General features: G+C 40.8%; 1 protein-coding gene across 3 annotated transcripts in view; it reads right to left on the bottom strand.

Moving 5' to 3' along the window:
* Positions 1-11327: 11327 nt before the first annotated feature.
* The window catches only part of slc8a1b (solute carrier family 8 member 1b), a 127052-nt gene continuing 115661 nt past the window's right edge, over positions 11328-22718 (bottom strand). For all 3 annotated transcript variants that reach the window (XM_047602517.1, XM_047602518.1, XM_047602519.1), the window contains exons 10-11: positions 19578-19681; positions 11328-19359 (exon numbers count right to left, since the gene is read on the bottom strand). In XM_047602517.1, the coding sequence (XP_047458473.1) occupies positions 19087-19359; positions 19578-19681 (377 nt within the window). In that variant the 3' untranslated portion in view covers positions 11328-19086. The remainder of the gene's footprint in view (positions 19360-19577; positions 19682-22718) is intronic.

The following is a 22718-nucleotide window of genomic DNA, read 5'->3' as shown; positions in this document are numbered from 1 at the left end:
CATCACAAAAAAAGCACATATGAAATTAAAACCCTTTGTCTCCGTTTTTAATCACACTCTGTGTCTTAAGGAATGCGTCATTTTTATGACGTTCGCAAAAATCCGTTCGTCTTCGTTCAGACAGATTTATTGACGAGGAAAAATGTTCCTATTACGGACCGGTATTCACAGAGAAAGAGAATTGAAAAAGGCTGATTATCATTGATCCAGAAAATAAACGCTGTAACACGGCGTGACTTCTAAACAATCATTATTCGTTAAAGGCAAACAAGCTATTCTCGTGTAGAAAACTCTGCCGTTCTAACAAGTTTTCACAGTTTTCATTAAGTAGCAGAATCACACTCTAGCACATATATATATACATGTGTGTGCGAGAGTGTGATTCTGCTATATATATATGACATCTAAATCATATGAAGAAATTTATTACTGGACTGGCTTAGCTTAAGTGGTGGTAGCAGCCTATCACAACCATTACCAACATTACTTTCAACAGTCATTATTCATGTCTCTTAATGATGCACATCTGTCCTGAAGGAGGGAGCCCTCCTCCGCTCCTATCTTTTTTCTTTTAGTGTTGGCCTATTCCAATCACAATACTTTCTCTAGTTTTGAGGACAGATGCCATTTTTGCTACATTTGTCTAATTTGGCCCAAAACAAATGACTCAACACACATTCTTTATAATTCACCACGAAAGGTGAATTCTAATTGACTGACGATCGGCACAAAATAAACAGCGATCCGCTCCATTTATGGATACAGTGAATAATCTGCTGTCGTTTTTAGACTGCTGACGCAAATCCTGTATTCACTGTATTGTACAGAGACCCACACAATGTTAGGAAGGTGGTCATATTGTTATGCCTGATCGGTGTGTCTGTAGGTTAGAGTTGGCTTACTATTGTTTTAAAAATGTGCTCATGGGCAAAATTTGTACTCAGAATAAAAGGGGGGTGGGGGGCACAGCTTGGGGTTCGAAGGGTCACGGGTTCGCCTCCCGCCCTGTCCATGGCTGTGGTGCCCTGAGCAAGCACCTAACCCCCAATATGCTCCAACTGCACACATTACTGTGTGTGAACAAATGGATGGGTCAAACAGCAGGACATAGTTTCCCCTCGGGGATCAATACAGTATAGTAGAAAAAAAAGAAAAGAAAGAAAAGAAACATTGCATCATAGGGACTTCAGACACCCCGACATTTGCATAGATCATCAAAACAGGAGAATCACTGACATAATCAGTTACGCATACTGCATGCATACACATATCTGTTCCTACAAATTAATTCTCATCCCTGTCAAATATAGTCTTAGCGTTCCACGTCTTGAGCCGGTTTAATTTTAGGGATTTATGTGATTGCCTTGTTTGTTGTTTGCTTCTCCTGCATCTCTATCTTCCTAACTCTGGTGGGACTTATATGGATGGAAGGTTAAAAAGGTTACTCCCACATCTAATGTAAACCCTGAGGAGGGTCAGAGCGTCTTTGCCAGGAAGGGTAACTCAACTTGACGGGTGGTTTTTATGTAAGAGCACATACAGGTGTAGTCAAGAGCCTGTATGTCTGCAGTCTGCATCTACTGCCCGTGTGTGTGTGTGTGTGTGTGTGTGTGAGGGCACTGACATGTTGCCCATCCTGTCTCCCCTCCGCAGCACTGAGTAGTGGTGTGTGTCTGTGCGTTGCGTGCTGCATTTGGTTGTCGTGAAAGCGTCGCCGCGGCAACCAAGAATCGCCACAGTAACTCGACATCATCACATCGCCCACAGGCTCTCAGCAGAGAACAGTCACTGACACAGAGTAACCTGCTGTCGTGTGTGTGTTCGGTGTGTGTGTGTGTGTGTGCGCGTGTGTGTGTGGGTGTGCGTAAGTCAAAGAGATGAAGACTTTGCGATCAACTTGTGCCAAGAGTAAGGGTGGAAGACAAGCAAATAAGACAAGGAACAGAGAGAACTGGAGGGAGAAAGGAAGGGAGACAGACACGATGAAGGGGAGAGGATGACGGGCCAAAGAGAAGAGTGACAGACTGATGGAAGGAGATAATGAGGGAGAGAAAAGACACATGGACTGTAAAAGGATGGCAGCTTTTTTTTTTTAATTTGAATTATTGTTAACAAATCTCTTGAAAAGATTAAAACACCAGTGACTGAATATCACTCACGAATATTCCAGAAATCTGAATTTGACATCTGTGTGGTTCATCAATGTGTCTTGGACTACAATACGTCCTCTGTGTCAGAGACGAATAAGTCAGAGCGCCTGAGAGTGGATGCTTGTGCAAGCTTGGGAAGATGGTTTGTGTAACCGAGCCAAAAGTAATGAGACTGGAGGGCCTTAAGGTCACATGGGGTTACGAAAACTACATCTGCGGACCCAGGGGCTCTCCACAAACACTGGTAACACAACCGTAGAGAGACATGGATTTGAATTCCTGAATTCTCGATAGGCAATTTATTGAAGACTAATGAAAGAAGAATAGGGTTTAGGGACATCTTCTTTTAGTGCTACACGACGAAAACATTTAATCCTAGACAAATCTTCTTAATTCTGAAGAAAGCGTTCGACACTCAGGAGATAATTTGAGACACATTAAAGTTAATCCTGCGCTACTCCCCCACCTCACCTCCGTGGTTTTAGCTGTGCAGCATATTCTGGTGTAGTGCAAAAGTAAAGTTATTAAATATGTTTGAAAGGATTATTATTTTTTGAAATACTGTAATTACCCCTTGGGGATAAATGACGTTTTTTGTTTGTTTGTTTGTTTTTTAATTGAACTGAATTTTGAATTGAACATTGTCCTGTTCAGGGTGCTCACATTAAGTCAATAAGTGTCTACCAGCACCTTGGCAAATCTCTTTAGTTGTATTTCCTCTTCTGAACATTCTTAGTGTAGCAGTAGTGTTTTCAATGACCAAACTAAGACCAAACCACTGCTGCCACTGGTCATTTATTCCTGGCAGGGGAGCGTACAATCAGTCAGTCTCTCAAACCTGCTCTCATACCATGCTAAGCTAAAAAAATAAAATAAAATAAAATAAAATAAAAAATGCTGATTGACATTAGCTAGCTCAGCACATGTTAATCATGCAACCAATAACAACTGAATACATCATCACTCAAACAACCCACAGGGAACTAAAACATGAAAGCATGATAACAAAAAGACACTTAGATATGGATTCGCTCACCAGAGAGACAGCGCAGCTAACTGTCGCTAATTCCACGGGGGGCACGACCCCAGTCAGCAGGGGTGTTGCGTTCAATGGCAATAAAAAAATAAATAAATAAATAAAACTGTAATAAATAAAGTAAACAGTATGAGAGACATTGTGAGAGATGGGTGAGAGATGGGAAGTGGAATAACAAACGCTATTGACTTTTTTTGACAATTTCTTCTCAACTATGAGACATGAATTTCAAGTGTTACAATTGATTATACTATAAAGCCAAGTGATGATTTAAAAAGAGTCCACAGAGCTGCACATCAGATCGTTTTATTCATCCTCAGCATCACTAGTGGAAAACTATTTATCACTTTGGATTGCAGCTCTGGGAGGTGAATAAAACATACGTGTGAACCTACAGTACCACACCAGTAGCTGTGCATGTCTCAATTCTAAATTGTGTTCACTTTGCATTATATCAGAGGCATGCAATGTTAGGTTCTTAGATAGATTTTCAAGTCAGCCATCGGATTCAATTCTTTTCCTTGAGGGAAAATTAACATTCACTGACTTGGAACATGCTAGAGATAGATGATCAATCACAATAAACAATTCATTCATCAAAAGGTCTGTTACAGTCAACTGTGGCCAGGGACTCCCTGTTCTTCAGTGTGGTGCTTATTCAGCTTTGATTTCCCAATAAAAAGTAGCTTACAAATGTACTACTCCTTTTGCAGCCGGCTGTTAAGTGCATTATCAAGGGAAAAAAATCTTCTCAGCTAACATTATAAAATGTTTTATCCCCAACATGGTGAAAACTGCACAGTTTAGGTTGTAAGCAGCAAACATAAGCCCATGTCAGTCATAGAAACCAGACGGATAATTCATTATTTCAGAATACAAACCAGAGAATATTTTGTTGGGAATGCAAACATGTAGATGTGTACCACCCACCTAGAGCAAACCAGGTACCTCCATCCCACTGCTTGATGGTAGCAGCCATCCCCAATATTAGGAAGGTGGTCATAATGTTATGCCTGATCAGTGAATATCAAATACTAAACATTTCAGTTTTGTCATTTTCTGTCTCTATGTTCCGATTAATCACTGCATCCAGACAAAAAGATATAGAAAGAAGAAAATCTGACCAGGAACTAGTTTGAATGAATGTGTTGATGCAGTGGTAGAGACAGCATGTTAGAGTAAATGCTACACAGACTGAAAGGGAACATGGAAAATGACTTTATTTGGGATAATTTCTGGACTGAGAGGGATGTTCTAGCTGCTCCAGCAAGCTGCCTTGATTCGTATAATTTATATTTGTATAATTTTGACACATTGTGATTCCAGTCACTACCCACTATGGGTATTTGCCCTTTGAATGAATGACATATCTGTATATTTAACAGATTATTATTATTGTACACTTACCCCCCTGTGTTTGAGAAACTAAAATAGAAATGTATACATGCCTTGTTGTACACTTAAAACAACATTAAGACTCCTCCATGTCTAAACATTTGTTGCATCTTTTAAAGGCTTTAAATCATGTGAGATGCGGAGCGCAGACACCTAGAAACTCACAGTAGGAAGGAATATGCATGTGCAGCCACACACACATATGCCACACGCCGGATCTGGGGGGGAAAGTTCATGCTCTGATATTTGCCTGACATTTAACTTCAATTCATTCCATGTGTGTGAAACACCTGCTCTAACATGGCTACAAGCACACACAGTCACATTTCCATCATTTCAGAGGACATTACGTTCCCTAATTCCCACCATTATTCTATTGTTGACACTCACCTTAACCTTAAAACAATTCTGCGCCCTAAAATGTTATGATTTATTATATGAGAGCATGTTTTTCATCGGCAGAGGGAAGACAGGTCCCCACAATGTGACTGTAAACTGTACTGACTGACACAAGCGCACACACACGTACATTTGGCCATTACTGTAAGCCTGTTTATCAAGCCAGTCAAGCGGAAGCAATTTGCAGAGGTGAAAACGTGCAGTGATGATAACCCTAACCACTGGCACATAGGTGTTTACTGCACATAGGTGTTTACTGCACATTTTATGTGTGTGTGTGCTGGACCTTTAGTGATGGACCCATTATTAAAAACTAACCCCCCTGGCCCGGCCAGACGTCCTCCTCCCTCTGCCTTTTCCTACAGGCTTGACATTTCTGCTGCACAAAGGCCACTTGATCTGCTGTATGTGGAACAACAGTGTAGGAGAGGGAAGAGTCTGTTTTGCAATGACGGAAGACAAGGAGAATCAAGGAAATATGTCAAGAGAATAACCAGTTCAGAAAGATGCCAGGGGCTGCTCTTAAATCAGGATTTACAGCAAAACTCACAACCAACAAAACAGCGGACCTCCTGATGAGCCTTTCTTCCCAAGTGTTGAGAACAAACTAAAATCAAAGACATTGAAATAAATTCCAGTGAACAGAACTGACATTTTAAAATTGTTGCTGATGGATTCTGGATACATTTAAGATTTGCAGGTGAAGGCAGGTGAACATAGCAACACAGCAGTCAAGATGTAATGCAATAAAAATACCTAAATATACTAAATATTTTGGAATTTTCTCCTTTGGCAATGGTTTAAGAATTTGAAGCATGTACACACATTTAAGATCATTGTGCACTGCAGGAAAACAATCTTTGTTTTGTTAAAAACTGATTTATTTCCTATAGTTAGCTCTGTGTCTTAGGTCATGTTGTAGTAAGAATTTATTGAGAAACAGCTGTCTATCATCAGCATAACAACAACTTCAGTACATTACAGAGAAAGTATGTATAGAACATAATGGGACCATGAATAGAGCCTTGGGGAACACCACATGTCCACAAGGCGGATGTTGTTATGTGATTAGTAAAGTAATCACTTGGGAAATAACATTAAAAGAGTGCCCTACAACTGTCTTGCATCCTGTCCAAATATATGCAAAAGAATACTACATACAAACTTCAGTTTATCTACAGTTTTGTTTTATGCTATATTTTATCCTTAATACCATCTTTTAACATGTTAAAAAGTTTGCCAAATTAGTAAATACATCATACCTGTTTTCAGAAGAGCCTCCTCTCCACCGCAGATTTAAATTACATGCAGGTCTACCCTCACCGTTTCTATCAAGAGATCTGAGCACTAGTCTGGTAGTTATTGGTATTCCAGTGTGTACCACGTACTTATCCCCAACCTCCGAGACAGACATTTTTCTGTCCTGTCTCAGAGAACGAAGAAATGCCAGGGACTAAAGAAAAGGTATGATGGGTGGTATTCAGTAATAAATGAATGTCTAGACGGAGACTTCTTAAAGCACACGAGTGGCCTTAGCCCTGTACAGCATATTGATAACTGCATGAACAGACACACGAAAGGACAAAAAAAAATCTACTGAGGCAAAGGAAAGGTTAGAATCAGGATCAGAATCAGAATCAGTTAGAGGGGGGATTCTTCTTCTTCTTCTTCAACCTGCACCATCTCTCACCTGAACACATTTAATATTATCTTGTTCCAGGTAAGACTGTAATCCCAAAACATCCATTTATCATCAGAGAAACATACAAGTGATGCTTGAAAGGATGTGCACAATAACCTGCCCTCGGTTATTGTTATTGATTTTATTTAACAATTATTTAAAGTGTCCTGTCAAGACTCTGATAAGAACTGATATGACAGCTCACAGCAGCCGAGGAGGTCGTATTTAGAACTTGAAAGTGATGACTGGCTGATTGAGATGGTGTTACAAGGTGGTTACATTGGAAAAAGTCGGCTGATGAGAGAAGCAGGAAGACAGAGAGGGTTGTGAATGAGGAAAAAGTCTTCGTGGTTGAAGTCTGAGCTTCATTTCAGTAATGGCATGCTCTTCATAACCACATGTCCATGGGGGTGGGACTAAGTGGCAGGCAGCTGAGGAGCAAAAGCTGCTGGAATGAGGATGGGAAGATGCATTGTGGTCTTCGGTATTTTACTGCGTGATGCTGAATAGACTACCTTGGTACTTTGATCACTTCAGCCTCACGGCTGTGGTTACAAATGAGGTTAGTCTTCACTGAAAGGGGACTATTTTGTAAGTGATTCAGAAATACAGTGATCAAACGGATCCCAGAAGAGCAGAGGACTTTCACTTCTATCTTAGATTAATGTGAGCCCTGTTTCACAGTGTATTTATATCTCAACAGGGAGAGATTAGGTGGAAGTGCATAATGCACATTTGTTGCGGAAACTTGCGAAGTATTTTGGTGATTAAACTGTGAAGAGTGACGGCGTCACAGAACCGAGTCCCAGACGGTGGAACAAGATAAGGAAAGGACCCCTGCAGAGCCTAAATGCTGGTGGTGGTTGAGCAGCAGATGGAGTAAGCAGGTGGTTTGATAGAGACGTCTGACGAAGGCTCTCGGGATGACAAGGAAGAGGTGGAGATGGAGAGGCAGGGGGGTGCTAAAAGCAGAGCGACAGATTTACAATGGATTGAATGTATGGGGACTGGGAATTGATGGGCTCAGAGAAGGTGAACAAACAGATAATTGGACGAGTGGTGACGTCGAGATTGAGAATTATTTTGACAGTATAGAATAGATGAAGGTTAGGATCACTGTATTCAATTTTATTAATATAGCGTCAATAACAAAACCGTCTCAAGATGATTTCCCAGACTGAAAGTAGAGAGACAGAATGTGAGGGCACTGATCGAAAGTTTTGCAGGAACAGGACGTACAACATATTCAAAATCCCTTTAGCACCTGTGTAAGTCCTTTGAATGTCAGAACCTTTCATAATGTATGGGTTTTCATTGAGCACTGACAGCTTAAACAAAGAAGAGTGAACTGCATAGTTTAAAAAAAAAATCAAGGCTGGTCCTGTTGTCTCTCACTAAGTAGTTGTGTACAGCTTGACAGCCAATGCACACTGACAGTTTTAGGCTTTGTTCAGCATTCAGCAACAACCACACAAACACACACATGCAAACATAAATTCACAATAATATCCAAGCGTGCTGTCCGTCAGCAAGACAAGAACCTGTCTGGAGATCAAATGTGACAGCCTAATGAGATTTTAGACAGAGACGGCAGCAGGTGATTAATGAAAAGAGCCAGGGCCTGGAAGCCTGGAAGCAAGCTAAACAGCAACAGCCTCTTCTGCTGACTCACTCATAAATATACACATCGAGCAAGCAGCAGACATGATAAAAGAACGTCTCCTCAAAGGCTCTCACAAGAAAAACATCACTCAGCTGCCTTTCGACAGTGAAATGTTTCTGGTTCTATATTTATACTCATATTTCACTTATGACCTTTCTCCTTACCAAGAAGTTGAATTTGGATTTTTTTTATTAATTTTATTTATTAATGAATTTATTTATTTTTAATATTGACAGCTGCTTTACTTCTATGTGAATACGCATTTATACTAAGAAAATGACCACATGCTGTAAGCTGTAGCACAGATATGGAATTGGATTTCTTCTCCAACACTCTACTGCAAGAACCACCTCCGTGCCTAAACTAAAGCTTAGCATCAGCGTAGGACTGCACCTCCATGAATATCAATGCACCTCCATGAATATGGCTGGATGTTACTAACTGGTCCTTAGATTGTTATGAGTGACCCGGTGATTGAAAAGGCATGAAGGAAAGAGGGGATTCCAATAAGCTAATTTATGCAATGGATCCTGGATGTAATTTTAATGGCATTAACTTTTGAAGTCAAAGCTGTCTGGAAAAAGCCACTGACCCTAATAACACATACAATAGCTTCCCTGTAGCTTTTAGGCATTAAATGGTTTTCTTATTAAAGCACAGAAAGCAGTGAGCTGTGAGAGTGAGACAGGGAGCACACCATTGATTTCCCCTGGGCTTCTCCCTTCTTTGACATGCCGTAATATTGGAAAACCACAAACCACTTTTGAGTCCCTTAAATAGGTGAAAAGAAAGCTAAACTTTTATCAAATAAGCTTACCCAACTGCTTTGTCTTTCTTTGCAATTAAAATCAGTGAAGAAACCTGAGGGTAAAATTGCGTCCAACATATTAAACCGTTTTACCAGTAAGACCACAAGTGCACAACAGGCTAAATAAGACACTTGGCTGAAAAAGAGAACTACGTTTTATGGTGTTCAGCTTAGTCAAGGGCCATGAAACACCAAGTCGACGGCTGTGCGCTGGACCAGCATCTGTGGCCCTGCTTTTGGTGGTGTGTCTTGCACCATTGCCAGTTGACCCCTGTCAGCGGTAAAACAAGTCTGTGAGAGAGATCTCTCTGATTGGATGTTCAGCTTGGAGAACCAGAGCATGAGAAGAAAAACAGAAGAGAGGATCGAGACTGAGAAATATTTGCACAATGACATGACCATCTAGAACGAATAATGTGTAAACCAGCCGATCGGCAGGATTCAGGAGAGGACGGCATTGTGGCCCTTTTTAGTTTCCTAGCCTCAGCTAATAGTGGCTCTTCCCTCTTCATGATTAGATTCTGTATGTATGCTTTAGTATGTTTATCTCATACTTCCTACTGCCCTCTTCTCCTCTCGCTTCTCTTTTTCTTTTTTGCTCAACGTTTCCTCCTGCTAAAAGATCGTTTTTCTTTGCCTCTGACCACCTTCCTAATATCGTGTAGGTCTCCCCTGTACCTCCAAAACAGTTGAGACTCATCAGAAAATGGACATGGTCCATCTGAGGGTGTCCTGCTCTAGTGTAGGCTTAATCATTACAGTTGCGTAAATGATATTGATATGCTCTGTCTGTGTTACAAAAGGCATATACAAGGAAACACCACCACTAAACCACACTCAGTTTAGTTCTAGGAATTATGCAACTATAATTTAGTTGTATTTAAACCACATTATAGCTCAACATACACGAGGATAAAATTAATCTATCAGTGGCATTAGATCCACACATTTTCACAAAGGTCAATAGTCAAACAGAAATTCCCATAAATTCCAGAACTATGAAGTTAAAAAAAAAAAAAAATGAACCAAGTACAATAAAAAGAAAATTTTAACTTTTGCCTTTCAATGTCCAAAACTAAATTTTAAAATACTGTGTGAATGTGTGTGTTGGAGATGTTTGTGTGTCCTTCAGTTCCTTCAGAGTGTCTGTGGGTGCAAATGTAGGGGAATGAGAGTTGAGTGCAACGAGGCAGGAGTGTCAAGAAGAGAGATCAGAGAGTTTAAAAGATAACTTTTAAGATAGATAGCTATGCCTGAAGAGAAGGTAAAGTCCACCGTTGGATAACTGGAATAACTCCCGGGATTTCTTCTACCGGTTGCTTTCTCTCAGTACGGTCAGGTACATCCAGCCGACAGTTCTTATCTGTTTACTTTGAAATAAGGAATTGAATTGAATTCTGCTTTTTTAATTAATGTACTCTTGGTTGTCTCTTTTGTTACTATCACTCCTTGCTCTCTTCTCCTCCATGATGCTTTTGTGAGTTGAGTGATTGATTTTCCACCTCAGGTGTGTATACTCCGTGGTGTGTATATGCATTTATCCTGTCTGGAGCAAAAAGTGCACCTTTTTGCTCCAGACAAAGGCTACATGAGACAAAGTAAGCCGGTCTTCGTTTGGTGTGTCACTACCTTAAAATCTGCTGCAATACAGATAGCGGATTCAATTAGTCCATTAGTCAAACTTTTAATTCTATGCCCTGTCCGTTGGTAGCTTTCCTTTTCTTTCTTTTTTTTTTTCTTTTTTTGTACAAAATAATAATTTATTGTTCTGAATTTTCTCTGACAAAGGAAGAGTTGTAAATACGGGTGTTAAAGGAAAAAATAAATAAATGGAGACAATACATGGAAAAACTGACAGAATTAATCAGTGCCGATGCAGACGTCGCTTCCGTGCCTGACACAATGGCAGAACAAGTCTGATGACAGTTAATGACGCGTCAGCCATTCAGGCAAATGTCATTTTCATCGTCAACAGTCTGAACATGTGAAAGAACATGGCTGTTTGTGTGTACGAGTGGCTGGGTGTGAGACAAAGAGAGAAGGAGGCACGCAGTGAAGAGCTGGACGCGATTCCCATTTACTTCCACTGAATGAAAATGTAAATGCTCATGGCAATTTGCATAATAATTAAGCTTTCATATTGAAGCTTCTTTTCAGTGTAGAAACACATACTCAAAGAGAGTGGACTCACGAGGTCTCTGAAACAGGGTATCCCAAACTTTATTTTACTGGTTTTATCAGAAGTACCAGGTACCATGGAGAGCAGTCACAGTTAGTGGCGACACACATACAACAACTTTCCTCCTATCAGTTGGTGTTCAACAAAACTAACATAACAACATAATATTAAAAAAAAAAAAAAAAAAAAAAAAACTAAAGAAAATTAATAAATGCACACACACAGAGGAACAGCTGCAAAAAAATACACAGAAATAAAAAGAATATCTTCATTATCGTTATCAAACTGTTGTGGTTATTGTTCCATTTAAACAAAAAAAAAAACACCAAAGCAAATGAACGAACATGAAAGCCTCGACTACAACCTTGGACAGCGAAGAGAAGGACAGAGAAAGAAAGAAAGAAAGAAGGAAAGAAAGAAAGACAGAAAGAAAGAAAGAAAGAAAGAAAGAAAGGATGGACGGATGGAGGGAAAGTATGTTAGTTGGAAAAGAGAAAATGAACTGAGGAGGGTTTTAAGCAACCAAGAAAAAAAAAATAACAATACCAGATGGTTCCGAATCAGACAGATGGCGACTTAAACACAGATAAGTAATCCTGTGAGAGGGTCAGACGGGCGGATACATTATTCTATGTGACAATAGACGTACATGTAAGAAGACAGAAAACGGGTGGTCACGAGCAGATACTGTTGGGTCAGATGTACAGTATACCAGATCAGACAGACAGACAGACTCAAACACTGACAAAAGCCCATCTGAAACACTCCTGAAACCAAAAAATAAAAGCACATGGGGAGAGTGGAGAAGACAGCAGATGAACAAAAAGAAAGAGCGAGGCAGAGATAGAGAGACAACCCTTAAGCAAACTACGACTTCTCCATAAAAGGCAATATATGTCATTCTTGAGTGTAGTGAGCATTTTTGTTTCCTTTAAATAAATATGAAGAATTAATTCTCTATGGTTAGCGTGATGGCCACACGGTCCACCTCACTTATAACACTGTACAGTATATACACAATATTATTATTATTTCTTTAATGACAAAATAACCTTTAACATACAGTATTCCTCGTCCTCTGTCAGAGAATACAGCCACGGTATTAGAAGAAGTAGCAAGCAGTGTCTTTTTTTTCTTTTTTTTGTACAAATAACCCATGCAGCTCCTGTATAGATTATTTATTTAAGATACATAACTCCTTTAAGATCTCATCTCTCATTCAATAACAGCAGATATTGCCTTTTTCAACAAAAATATAACCTTAATTAGTTAATCAGTCATGTGCAAGTTACTCCCAAACAAAAGACGTCCGTTTAAATTAAAAACAAAATGTCATTAAGCTCTACGTACGTTACAAAAATGTAACTGAACAGGATCAAAGATGAACAGAAAACCTGAATCTGTACAACATTCAGACCACTTTTTTTTTGTCAACACCAGGGGAATGGGATACGATTCTCTATAACTATATACAGACATGTTATCATTCATGCACAGTGTCAACAAGTAGCACATTGACATTCCGAAATATGGAAAACTTGGCGAAGGGAGACGGAGGGTAAAAAGGGGTCTTCGGGAAAGAAGGAGGGAAGGGAGTACAGAACGAAAGGATCGCTGCCTGTTTTGGTTACTTTAGCGGCAGAGAGCTCGAGAAAGAAAGACAAAGAGAGGGTGAAGAGACACAGAGGGACAGATAAGACACCATAACAATACACATGCTGGGCAGGAGAAGTCCATTTCAGTCTCACTGACCCAGAAATCAATTTATGGCTGTAACTTCATGTTTTTATATTTATATATTTTATTTTCATCTTCATCCTCTTCATCTTCATTCTCAACATCCATTTACATTGTACTTGTTAAATTTAACAGTAGAGAATAGCTCCATAACGTTTTTTTTTTTTTTTTAAATCCAACCGTACGTTAATCTCGTCAGTCTCCGGTGACGATGCACGGCTCGTACCACAAGCAGGGGTGTCTGTCCTTCCTTTCACTCGTTTGTTTGTCTGCCTGGTGTTGCATTTATCTATTCCTCAGTCTGTCAAAGAGACAGTCAGTTAAGAAGTGAAGGAGGCGACAAAAACGTATCATGAACCTTTACATTAGAAGCAACATCGTTAATGGTTCACAACCACCACTCATTTTTTTTTTGTTGTTTTTTTTTTTGTTTTTTTACATCATCATTATTGTGTATAGTGTAAATCAGTCATAAAACAAAATCTCTGTTGTTGTATACACCAGAAGCAACTTGGTTAACCAAACAACATAGTAACCATTTCACATGAGTGATGAGAACCAGTGCAATGATTTTCCTTCATTTCAAACCCTGCCCAATTCTTCTTCAAACTCCACCATAGAAGAGTTTAGTAATAAAGCAAAATGATTGTAATCCACAGCTAATTTTCCACCATTGCTTGCTCTTAGTGTTATATGTACAGTGGTGGCCTGGCTAACGTTAGACCCTTCAAACCCCAGAGGTCCAAACCAAGGTAGGAAGCTAAATTCAAGTACTATTGCAACTCTTCGCCTGAACACGTTGCTTCAGATGAGAAGTAACTTAGCTGGATACTTACGATGCCTTCAATTGGGTTTGTGTTTACTGTGTTGATGAGAAGGGTAGATATGCACAGTCCCCTCTTGTGGTGTTTACAATTTTTTCTTGTAATGTTCCTTTTTTTTCAGAAAGGGTGGAGGACATAGCGGAATAAGGCTAAGTTTAAAAAATTCAATTTGCAGATTCAAACCCATTTTGATTGGGTCCCTTATGCCAAGTTAGAAGCCAATCCAACTGAAGCAGGCTAGCAGTCGGCTACCAGCTAGCAACCAACCAGAAGACACCAGATACTTAGCCTAACCAACGGCAGTAGGCAGTATGACTAGGCTAGGCCATATGCAAGATGTACCAGGTAGAGGAAAAATATTCTGGAAATACCACAAACTTGTGGAACCAATGACAGCATTCGATTTAGTTTTATGCAAAATTTGTTGCTAAACTGAATTACCGCTAAATTAATTGACATTGAACAGAACTGGACCCTTGTAGATCTGATTCAAATCAACAGGAGTCAATTTTTGGTGGCTGGTGAGTTAAGACATTGTATTTTAACCATAGCTAATGTTTTTTTGAGGACTATGATTAGATTCCCGACAGCCTAATTTTCTCAGTTCGCCGTAACATTTCCAACATCATGTTATCTTCATTGGCTTGCTCAAGTGTGGCTAAAAACCATGTTCTCACGACGATGTTTTTGAGTGCACGTCTTCTCATGTCACAAGCTCACAAGTTCCATTTGAAGGCAGCATTACGATCGCAGCAGGCAAAGCAGACAAATGTTTGTTAGCCAGGTTCAGCTTCCCTCCTCCTTAAAACCCTGTGGACAGCTGTCGTCAATTAGCATTTAGCTTCACATCAGACCAGCTTTTAAGCCAAGGTAGGTACATCGAGAGCGGCGGTAAAACAAAGCCGGTGTAGCAACAGAGCTAACCTCACACAAATAAGAAACGTTAGCTTCTGGAATATTGTGCAACAAATGAATTGATGCAAACAACTACATTACTGCAAGCCTTAAATTCTTGCTCTAGAATCTAACAAATTAGGTAGCAGGCGCATTTTAAGTAAATCCAACATGATTTATACCCTGTTGAAGTTACTCAAAAATGGATGCAACAGCTTCAATGTTTGTGTTTTTTTTTGTTTTGTTTTTTTGCGTAAACTATCTTTTTTGTTTGTTTGTTTTTTTACAGTGTCTAAACCTTCAACTCCATGCCAGTGAAGAGACAAATACATACAAATTTAAATAGAAAGATTTGGGTTAGGTTAAAACAACAATGCTTTCTTGTCACGTCTCAGATTGTTAATGAAATATGAATAATATTTGGCATTTTAAGAAATATCCATTGGTTAGAAAAGAATTTACAGTTTGGACTGCAAACATTAAGTTTCTGATAGAAAGATTTCCCTTTGGCAAAACAGGGGTAAACTGCCACTCCAAGGCCTTCGCATGAGAACAGCTACTCTAACGGAGAGCCGGACATTGTGCAGAGTTTGGCAAATGCGAGTAATCTCATTTATGTATTTGTTTGGCCGTCAAAAGATTATTTCATCGTTAAGAGATGATATAAATGTCTGCTCCAAAACAGTTCTGAGAAACTCTTAAGAACCACATCTCTTCAGGGGCATTTTGTCTGTCTGTAATTTCACTGCCTATAGGGACTCTGAAGTGATGTGATAGCTGTTCAGTGGCTGGTCTAACAACATAATATCTGCACAACAAAGAGCATGAACTTCATTACTGGTTCATTTCTTAATGAATGTTTTACCAATGTTTAGGTTCGTTAAAATGATAATTGCCATTTCAGCATTCATGTGTTCACCCAATCAGCACACACTTCCAACTAGGCTAGTCACTGAACAGTTACATCACTCAAGGTTCCTCGTGTACTGAAATAAAAGCTCAAAATGACCTTAAAATAAACTCTGAAGTTCTCAGTTCCTGGAATACAGGCACAAATAAAGGGGAGGTCTTCTTCAAGCAGTTACTAGAACTACAAAAAAGCTCCTCTGGTGTTATGCTGCAACAACAAAAGTCTGCAGCAACACAGGAGTGTTAAACTGATTTTTGTGCCGTGTCGGACCTCTTTGGAGCATCATCCATCATTTGGAGAATCGGACATTCAATCTGTATCTATCCTCAAGCTACTCTGGATTTGCCAAACTCATCCAGTCCAGGGCCCTGCTCAGCTCTACTCTCTCACAGGGCTTGAAAGCTGTTTGTGACAAGATTGTTGCAAAGTTCAAAATGGATTACATCTAGCCCCGACTACTTACTCTACAGATGACATTAAGAATTCTATTTATTATATTATACACTGAGTAAAAAACACAACGTCAGCAGGGAAATTCTGGCCAATTCAAACGCATACAGCAGTGCCGTCCAACAAACTACTGACTTTTACAATGGCAACATACAGATTAGTTTTGTGGACGCTGAGATCATTGATTTTGGCTGCACGAGTAAAGCAATTAACAGTCTGAAGTCTAAACCTCTCTGACAGTCAAGGTATGCTTGAAGATTTATATTGTGCCTCTTTAACTTGTTCTGTTTTGGGATTTATTTCTCATGTTTCTAATACTGAATCATTAAAGAGGATTCAGATTCTGTTAGTGTTCAATAATGTCTCCTTGTCATGCCTTGGCATTTACTACTGTTAAATGTGGGTTGTTTTACTGCTTAGTTTTCTAGTGTCTAGTTTGTGCACTTGCTTGAGGTCATTTTTGGCAGCTAGTGTCCCCAGACAGCCCACGTAGTGTTTACACAACCTCCAGTTACCTTTTCAACTGTTACAACATTTTTGTAGATGGAGAAAAATGCACCCATCTCCCATCATGCACACAGACCAGCGATCAAACTGAAGCTCGAAATTCAGTCTGAATAGAGCTGAGATACAGTTGGTGTCGTTTTCCATCAAACCGGTAGATTTGACTTCATTGTGGACCTTGTTTGTGAGAGTTGATGTTTCAACATTTGACAGTTTCACCTCAACAGAGCCCCTTGTTTATCCAAGATTAAGAGCCTGACTATTAAACTGAACTCACTTTTTGATACGGGGCCCAGGGAATTTTCCAGCATACAGGACATCATATAGGTTGTAATAGGATCTCAGAACAGAAGTACATTATGTCCAATGTCCAAACACATGTCCAACTATTCCTTCCTCTGATGGCTTTCATGTTAAGACTGAAAACTGTCTGCTGAAAGAACGTGTTAAAGGTTGTTTTCATTCAACTTCAAAACGTGAATCATGCATATTACATTATGGTTCCTTATTTAAGAGCAAACACATACCCTTGAATAAAGAAATAATATAAGGTGAGATGTTAATTGCTTCCTTTGGGTTAAGGCCTTCACTATGCAGCTAGAAAGCTAGAGTGTTTAGGCATAATGATGAGAAGAGGTGATGTGGGAGAGAACCTAGCATGAATGTTTTTCTTGCACATAAAGCTGACTGCAAGTCGTTGGAAGTCTTCGCATTTTTACCGGCAAAGACTCCCAACAAGAAAGGTTGAAGTCTCGTCTGACTGAGTATTTTGGACCAGCAGGCTGTTTCTTTCAATATGTAGATAAGTCTGGATACTCGTGAGATAATGAAGCCATGTAAGTATTATTTCATATCTTTTTATCTTTTTGATGTCGCGGTGAAGCCCTACTAACTGAGGAGTTAATGTAAAAGGTTTAGCAACATAAGCCCCCAAAATGACCAATCTATGTAAAGAATTATAAATCAAGGGTTGGGTTAGGGAGTAGTGGTTGTTTGTTACACAGCCCTTGAGGATTTTGATTGGTCCACTGACCAGCCAGGGGGAGGTGCTTAAGACACACAGGGATATTGGCGAAAGCTGTTGCGTGAACCAAGCGGCATCAAAGTGAGATAGATGGCGGCATAGACGAATATGAAGCAGAAGGCCTATGAGGCTTCACTGAGGGCGGTACCTACGTTTTTCAAAGTCTATTGCAATGACTGACAAATAATGGTGGCAATCCCATTGGTGGTAAACCAGGTTATAGAACTCCACAGTTTAAAACAAAAGCAAAACAGAAACAAACACATAAGATAAACCTAGATATTTATGCAATGTTAATAGTTTCTCTAACAGTTTTTAACGGTAGAGTCGGCCATTTTGTCTTTTCAGACGCGGCCTTATTAAAGGTAAAAGCACACTAACCCCTTCTGGATTCAAATTAGACCTAAATCATTTACATCTACAGTATAAAGCGACAGAAAGAGGGCCCGTTCAGGAGCGTATGGCGGAACCAAGACATTCAGAAGGAAAATAGTAGAGCTGTAATGTACGTTCAGCTCTTTGTATTTACATGTCTAAACTCATTGGCGTGTCGCCTCACTGAATGTGCCCTCCCATAACAGAGTCTTACTCAGCATTTCTACAGGCTGGGAGAGCGAGAGTCAAAAGGACGTCGGGCACGAAAGCATATTCCGTCTCACGCAGCGACAGCAAAACGAGAGGCGTATTTTTCACAGTACTTGACCTTCTTCTTACAACACACAAGCACAGAAACACACTGTCACACACCAGCACGCACACAGTTTGTCGTCATTGAACAGTTGTGGCAATGGATCCGGTTTCTGTTGGATTTTCAGTTTTGTCTGGTCATGCATGTACATACTGATGCAGTTATTCTGTCTTTTTTATGTCTCCCTCGTGCCTGTTGATATAGCTGGACGCAAGAGGTGCTTTGCTCTCCAACCGGAAGATGATAGTGGCTTGGAGCTGTGATGGCACGCGCTCACTCCCTTACACCCTTAGATATCTGTATGGTTGAACCACAGTGTGTTTCTTTCTGTGTACGCGTGTTTGAAACTTTTACGGATTATTTATTATGAGAGTGAGTTTAAGACAACTTGATTGGTTTGAATTTGTAAAGCGAGACAAAAAAAATGAATCCCTTTATAAATCCCTTTCACATCATGTTTCGATCTTCTGAGCGACGTCTTTAGCTCTTGCGATTCTCATTTTTATTGTTGTCCCTCCATGCATCCGTGCCCCCTTCCATTCTGTTTTTAGGTGCTTTAATGCATCCTCCAGTCCTTCATCTGTACATCCATCCATTCATTCAATCTATTGCGCAAAAGGGAGGGAGCAATAGATCCACGTGACCTCCTCAATTTTCAAACCAATCCGTTCTTCACTTCCCCCCAGGTTTCTTCCTCCGTGTTCTTCTTCCGTCCCACCCTCCCCTTGGTCACCTCTAAACATCTTAGAAGCCCTGGATGTGGCAGTAGGCTTCCAGTGAGGAGAAAAGGATGTAGAGGAGCCACAGGCTGACGAACAGCATGGTGGTCAGGACCTTGGCAGTCCGGGGCCCGCCCAGCTCTCCACCGATCTCCGGCCGCCGTCGATACATCAGCGTGGCCACGCAGATAAAGGCAAAGATGGTGAAGAGTGTGACGGAGAACGCCAGCGTGCCGGGATCCACCCTGAACTCCTCCCCCTTGCTGTGGTGGTAGATGGCGGCGATGGACCACGCCACCTGTCAAGCATCAGCGCAACTGAATTTAATCAAAGTGAGTCTACAACAGCAGGCGCTCATTGAAGTGACAGATGGCTGCGATGTTATTTCACACAATAACAGCAATTATTACGAACGCAAGATGATAATTACTACCGCAGAAAGTTGACACAGCGAGCTTCACTGGATTTTCATAACATAGTAACTAGTCGGTCTTAAATTAAATGAGCTACACTCACCCCAATGCCCAGGAAAACATTGACAGCATTGGAACCTGTCACATTACCAATGGATGCATCTGCATACTGATCCTGGATGGCAGCTACCTTACTGGCAAATGTATCTGGAAGGAGAGAGAAAAGCAGATCAGAAATGTGCATGTCAATGTGTCGTTTCCATATTGATCATTTTACACATGTTTTACACTGCTGTCTAAATGCGCCGGTAACAAGCTGCCAAACACAAGTCAGATTATAACGAAGCCCATCTCCACCACTTAGCCGATATCAAGAGGAATGAAACTCCAGATTCCCATTTCCGCCTCCATCACCAAGAAAGCAAAAGCTGCCAAAGAGATGATTAGGGTTTGGCACAGCCATGATGCATTGCGCTGAATAATACAAAATGTTCCATTCAGTAGAAACTGTTTCTAATTTACACAAGCGGTTACACTTTTGACCTCAACATGCAGTTACACAAGATAACACAGTGACAGAGAAGGACGTGCTTGATAAATGCCGAACACTTATAATTATTAATACAGAGTGCTGTGCAAATCCAGTTTTCCAGAGCCCTAAATTAGAAACCCCGATCTTTAATCCTGTTACAGTGTTTCTTCACTGGCAGCCAGCGTGAGCAGGATTCAGTCCAAGATCAATAATTTACAAGGCTGAATCTCAGTTTGTAGGGACAAACACATCTCAGCCTGCCAGCTACACAGCGTTGTGTAGCCGGGTCCCAATATTTGTCCCTTTTATGTTTGCCAATCTACGGCAACCCCAGAGGGACACTCTCATTCAAGGATCAGTGGAGACCCTGCCAAATCTCAACAATAGGCTCTTTGGTGAACAAACAGCCAACTGGTCAGATATCACTCTTTTCTCTTGGTAATTTTCGGGCCATCTTCTCTTCATTAGTGATTCATGTTCTCTTGCTTTCATCTGCCAGATACAGCAAGAGGAGATAAAGACTGAGAAAAAGCAAGGAAGTGAAGGATAAAAAGAGGAGGAAGGGCCTCCTTGAAGTGGCGGCCAAACTGGCAGAGTAAACGAGGATAATGTGAGGGCTGGAAGAGGATGGTGCGGGAGGCGATGGTGGTCCAGTGAAAAAGTCCAACAAAGATTAATCTCCCTATACATCTTAAAGCTTAAGTGTATGTGTGTATTAGGGCTATATTTATGTGTGCCTACCGGCCGGGAAATGCGTTTCTTGTTTTTTTTTTATAAAGTGCACACAATGTACACTTTTGTGTGTTCGTGAACGACGCCACCTGGGTCCAATCTGATGCCATTTCTCCACCAGCTGGCAAAGGCGGGTATGTCTGTGCATCAGCTGGTCTCTGAGTGCTTGTAAGCCTGATTGAGTGGGCGAGTGCGTGGGCGCTTGTATGTTCCGTACCCGCGTGTGTGCGTGTGTGTGCGTCTTTGCAGAGAACAGGTTCTACTCTGCAGCTCCCTCTGCGAGAGTATGTCTCCGCAGAGGACTTTCTGCCCCTCTCCTCTACATTTCTGTCAATCAATCAGTCTCTCTGCCTCATCCTATCTCTCCTTCCCCCACGCTCTTCTTTTCCCCGTTGCCTCTTAAAGTTGGAAGGACACATTGGGGAGCATTGAAGGGCTCGTGATAATCTAACAATCTCTTCGGCTTGTGGAAATTCTCGTCTGGTGTTGCCGATAGAGGGAGGCTATTCCTCTGGGGCCAATGAATAATCTGAGGGAAATCCGGCCCTCGGATCTTGACACTCTTTATCGTGGAATGAACTGTCTCGGGGGAAATAGAGAGCAGCCAGTTATACAAGGGGTTACGAAAACAGAAACGATCCGAAAATGGTTTCACTACACCCTGGGCAAACTATTGCCACTGAGCGGAAACACGGCGCACTTTTGAAATCACATTCCATTTAAGGAGGAACTTCACAGGTAGGCTTCTCTTTAATCTCACAGTAGTCCCGCACACTACAGGGTATTGTTTAGATCACTGCGCCAGATCCTACATGATCTTACAGGGGAATAGTTGGTGTAAATGCAGAGCCACGCTCCAGTCTGGTAGCTGGAGGTAGAAGACTCAAAGAGTGTGGATGAGAAAATGGTTGGGGAGACTCAGCATAGGAAGTCTATTCTTCAGTCAGAACTCGAAGAGAGATTTTAATTTTTGACACCTCAACAGTAGAATGTCAGCTAATGTTAGCCTCAAGGACAAGAAATGTTTGACATGAGTCGTAGCGGCCCAGATGAAACTGTGAGAAGTCTGTGAGGTTTAAGATCAGATCTTTATAAAACCTCACGCTACCAAATAATCTAGATTTCTGCACAGATTCCTGGGAACATATCAGCCCAAAACCTCTGTAGTCTGAGCACTCAGTGGCCAATTTTCTAATGACTGGATTTTGGGACAACAAGGTAGATATCTCCAGTTTTTTTTCCATTTGTAGACTCTTTACTGTCTAGAATACACAGCACTAACTCTTCTCTCTCACAGAGTCCATCCAGGTGTATTTTTTCTGTTTTTCCAAAACCAAGATATAGTCATACGTAGTACACTTTAAGTACACTGTGGATTAATAAACTCAGACACAAAGGTTTTGAGTCCCCAATCCAACAGCAAATTAGATTTTCTTTAGTTTCTAATTCTTGTTTTCTTCTCTCCCTTTCTGTCTGAGCGCTTGTGTTAGCCTGGCTAACTGTGATAAACGAGGTTAATCACGACGAAACTGCAGCGCAGGATGGGTTTCATTAACTGTGTGTGTGTGTGTGTTTTGTGTGCGGGGGCCACTAGGGGTTCTGTTAATAAGGCTGAGAGCCACAGAAAGGCTCAAACACTTCCACCCAGCAGCTCTGCACAGTTTGTTTGTTTCTGTTTTGAGTAGCTAAATGTGTGCGTGCAGTTGTTAGCGTATGTGTATTTTCCTTTATGTGTGCACCTAGAGTAAATTGCATGTGTGCTTATGCCTGTGCATGTCTGAGTGTGTTTTTATCCCTTCGCTTCCTAAATGGGTGGGCAGAGACCACCTGAGTCTGACATGACAAATAGCCCTATGCTAACAGCACATTTTAGTCACAAGTGGTTGCGTGCGTGCAAGTGCTGAAAGCCTCCGTAAAAGACTGAATGTGCTGCGAGAGTGAGAGTCTTCAAGGTAATCAGAGTTGTGTGGTTATTTATTT

Source organism: Mugil cephalus, chromosome 13 (assembly GCF_022458985.1).
Source record: "Mugil cephalus isolate CIBA_MC_2020 chromosome 13, CIBA_Mcephalus_1.1, whole genome shotgun sequence".
Classification (NCBI taxonomy): Eukaryota; Metazoa; Chordata; class Actinopteri; order Mugiliformes; family Mugilidae; genus Mugil; species Mugil cephalus.
This window is presented reverse-complemented; position numbering and strand designations above follow the sequence as displayed.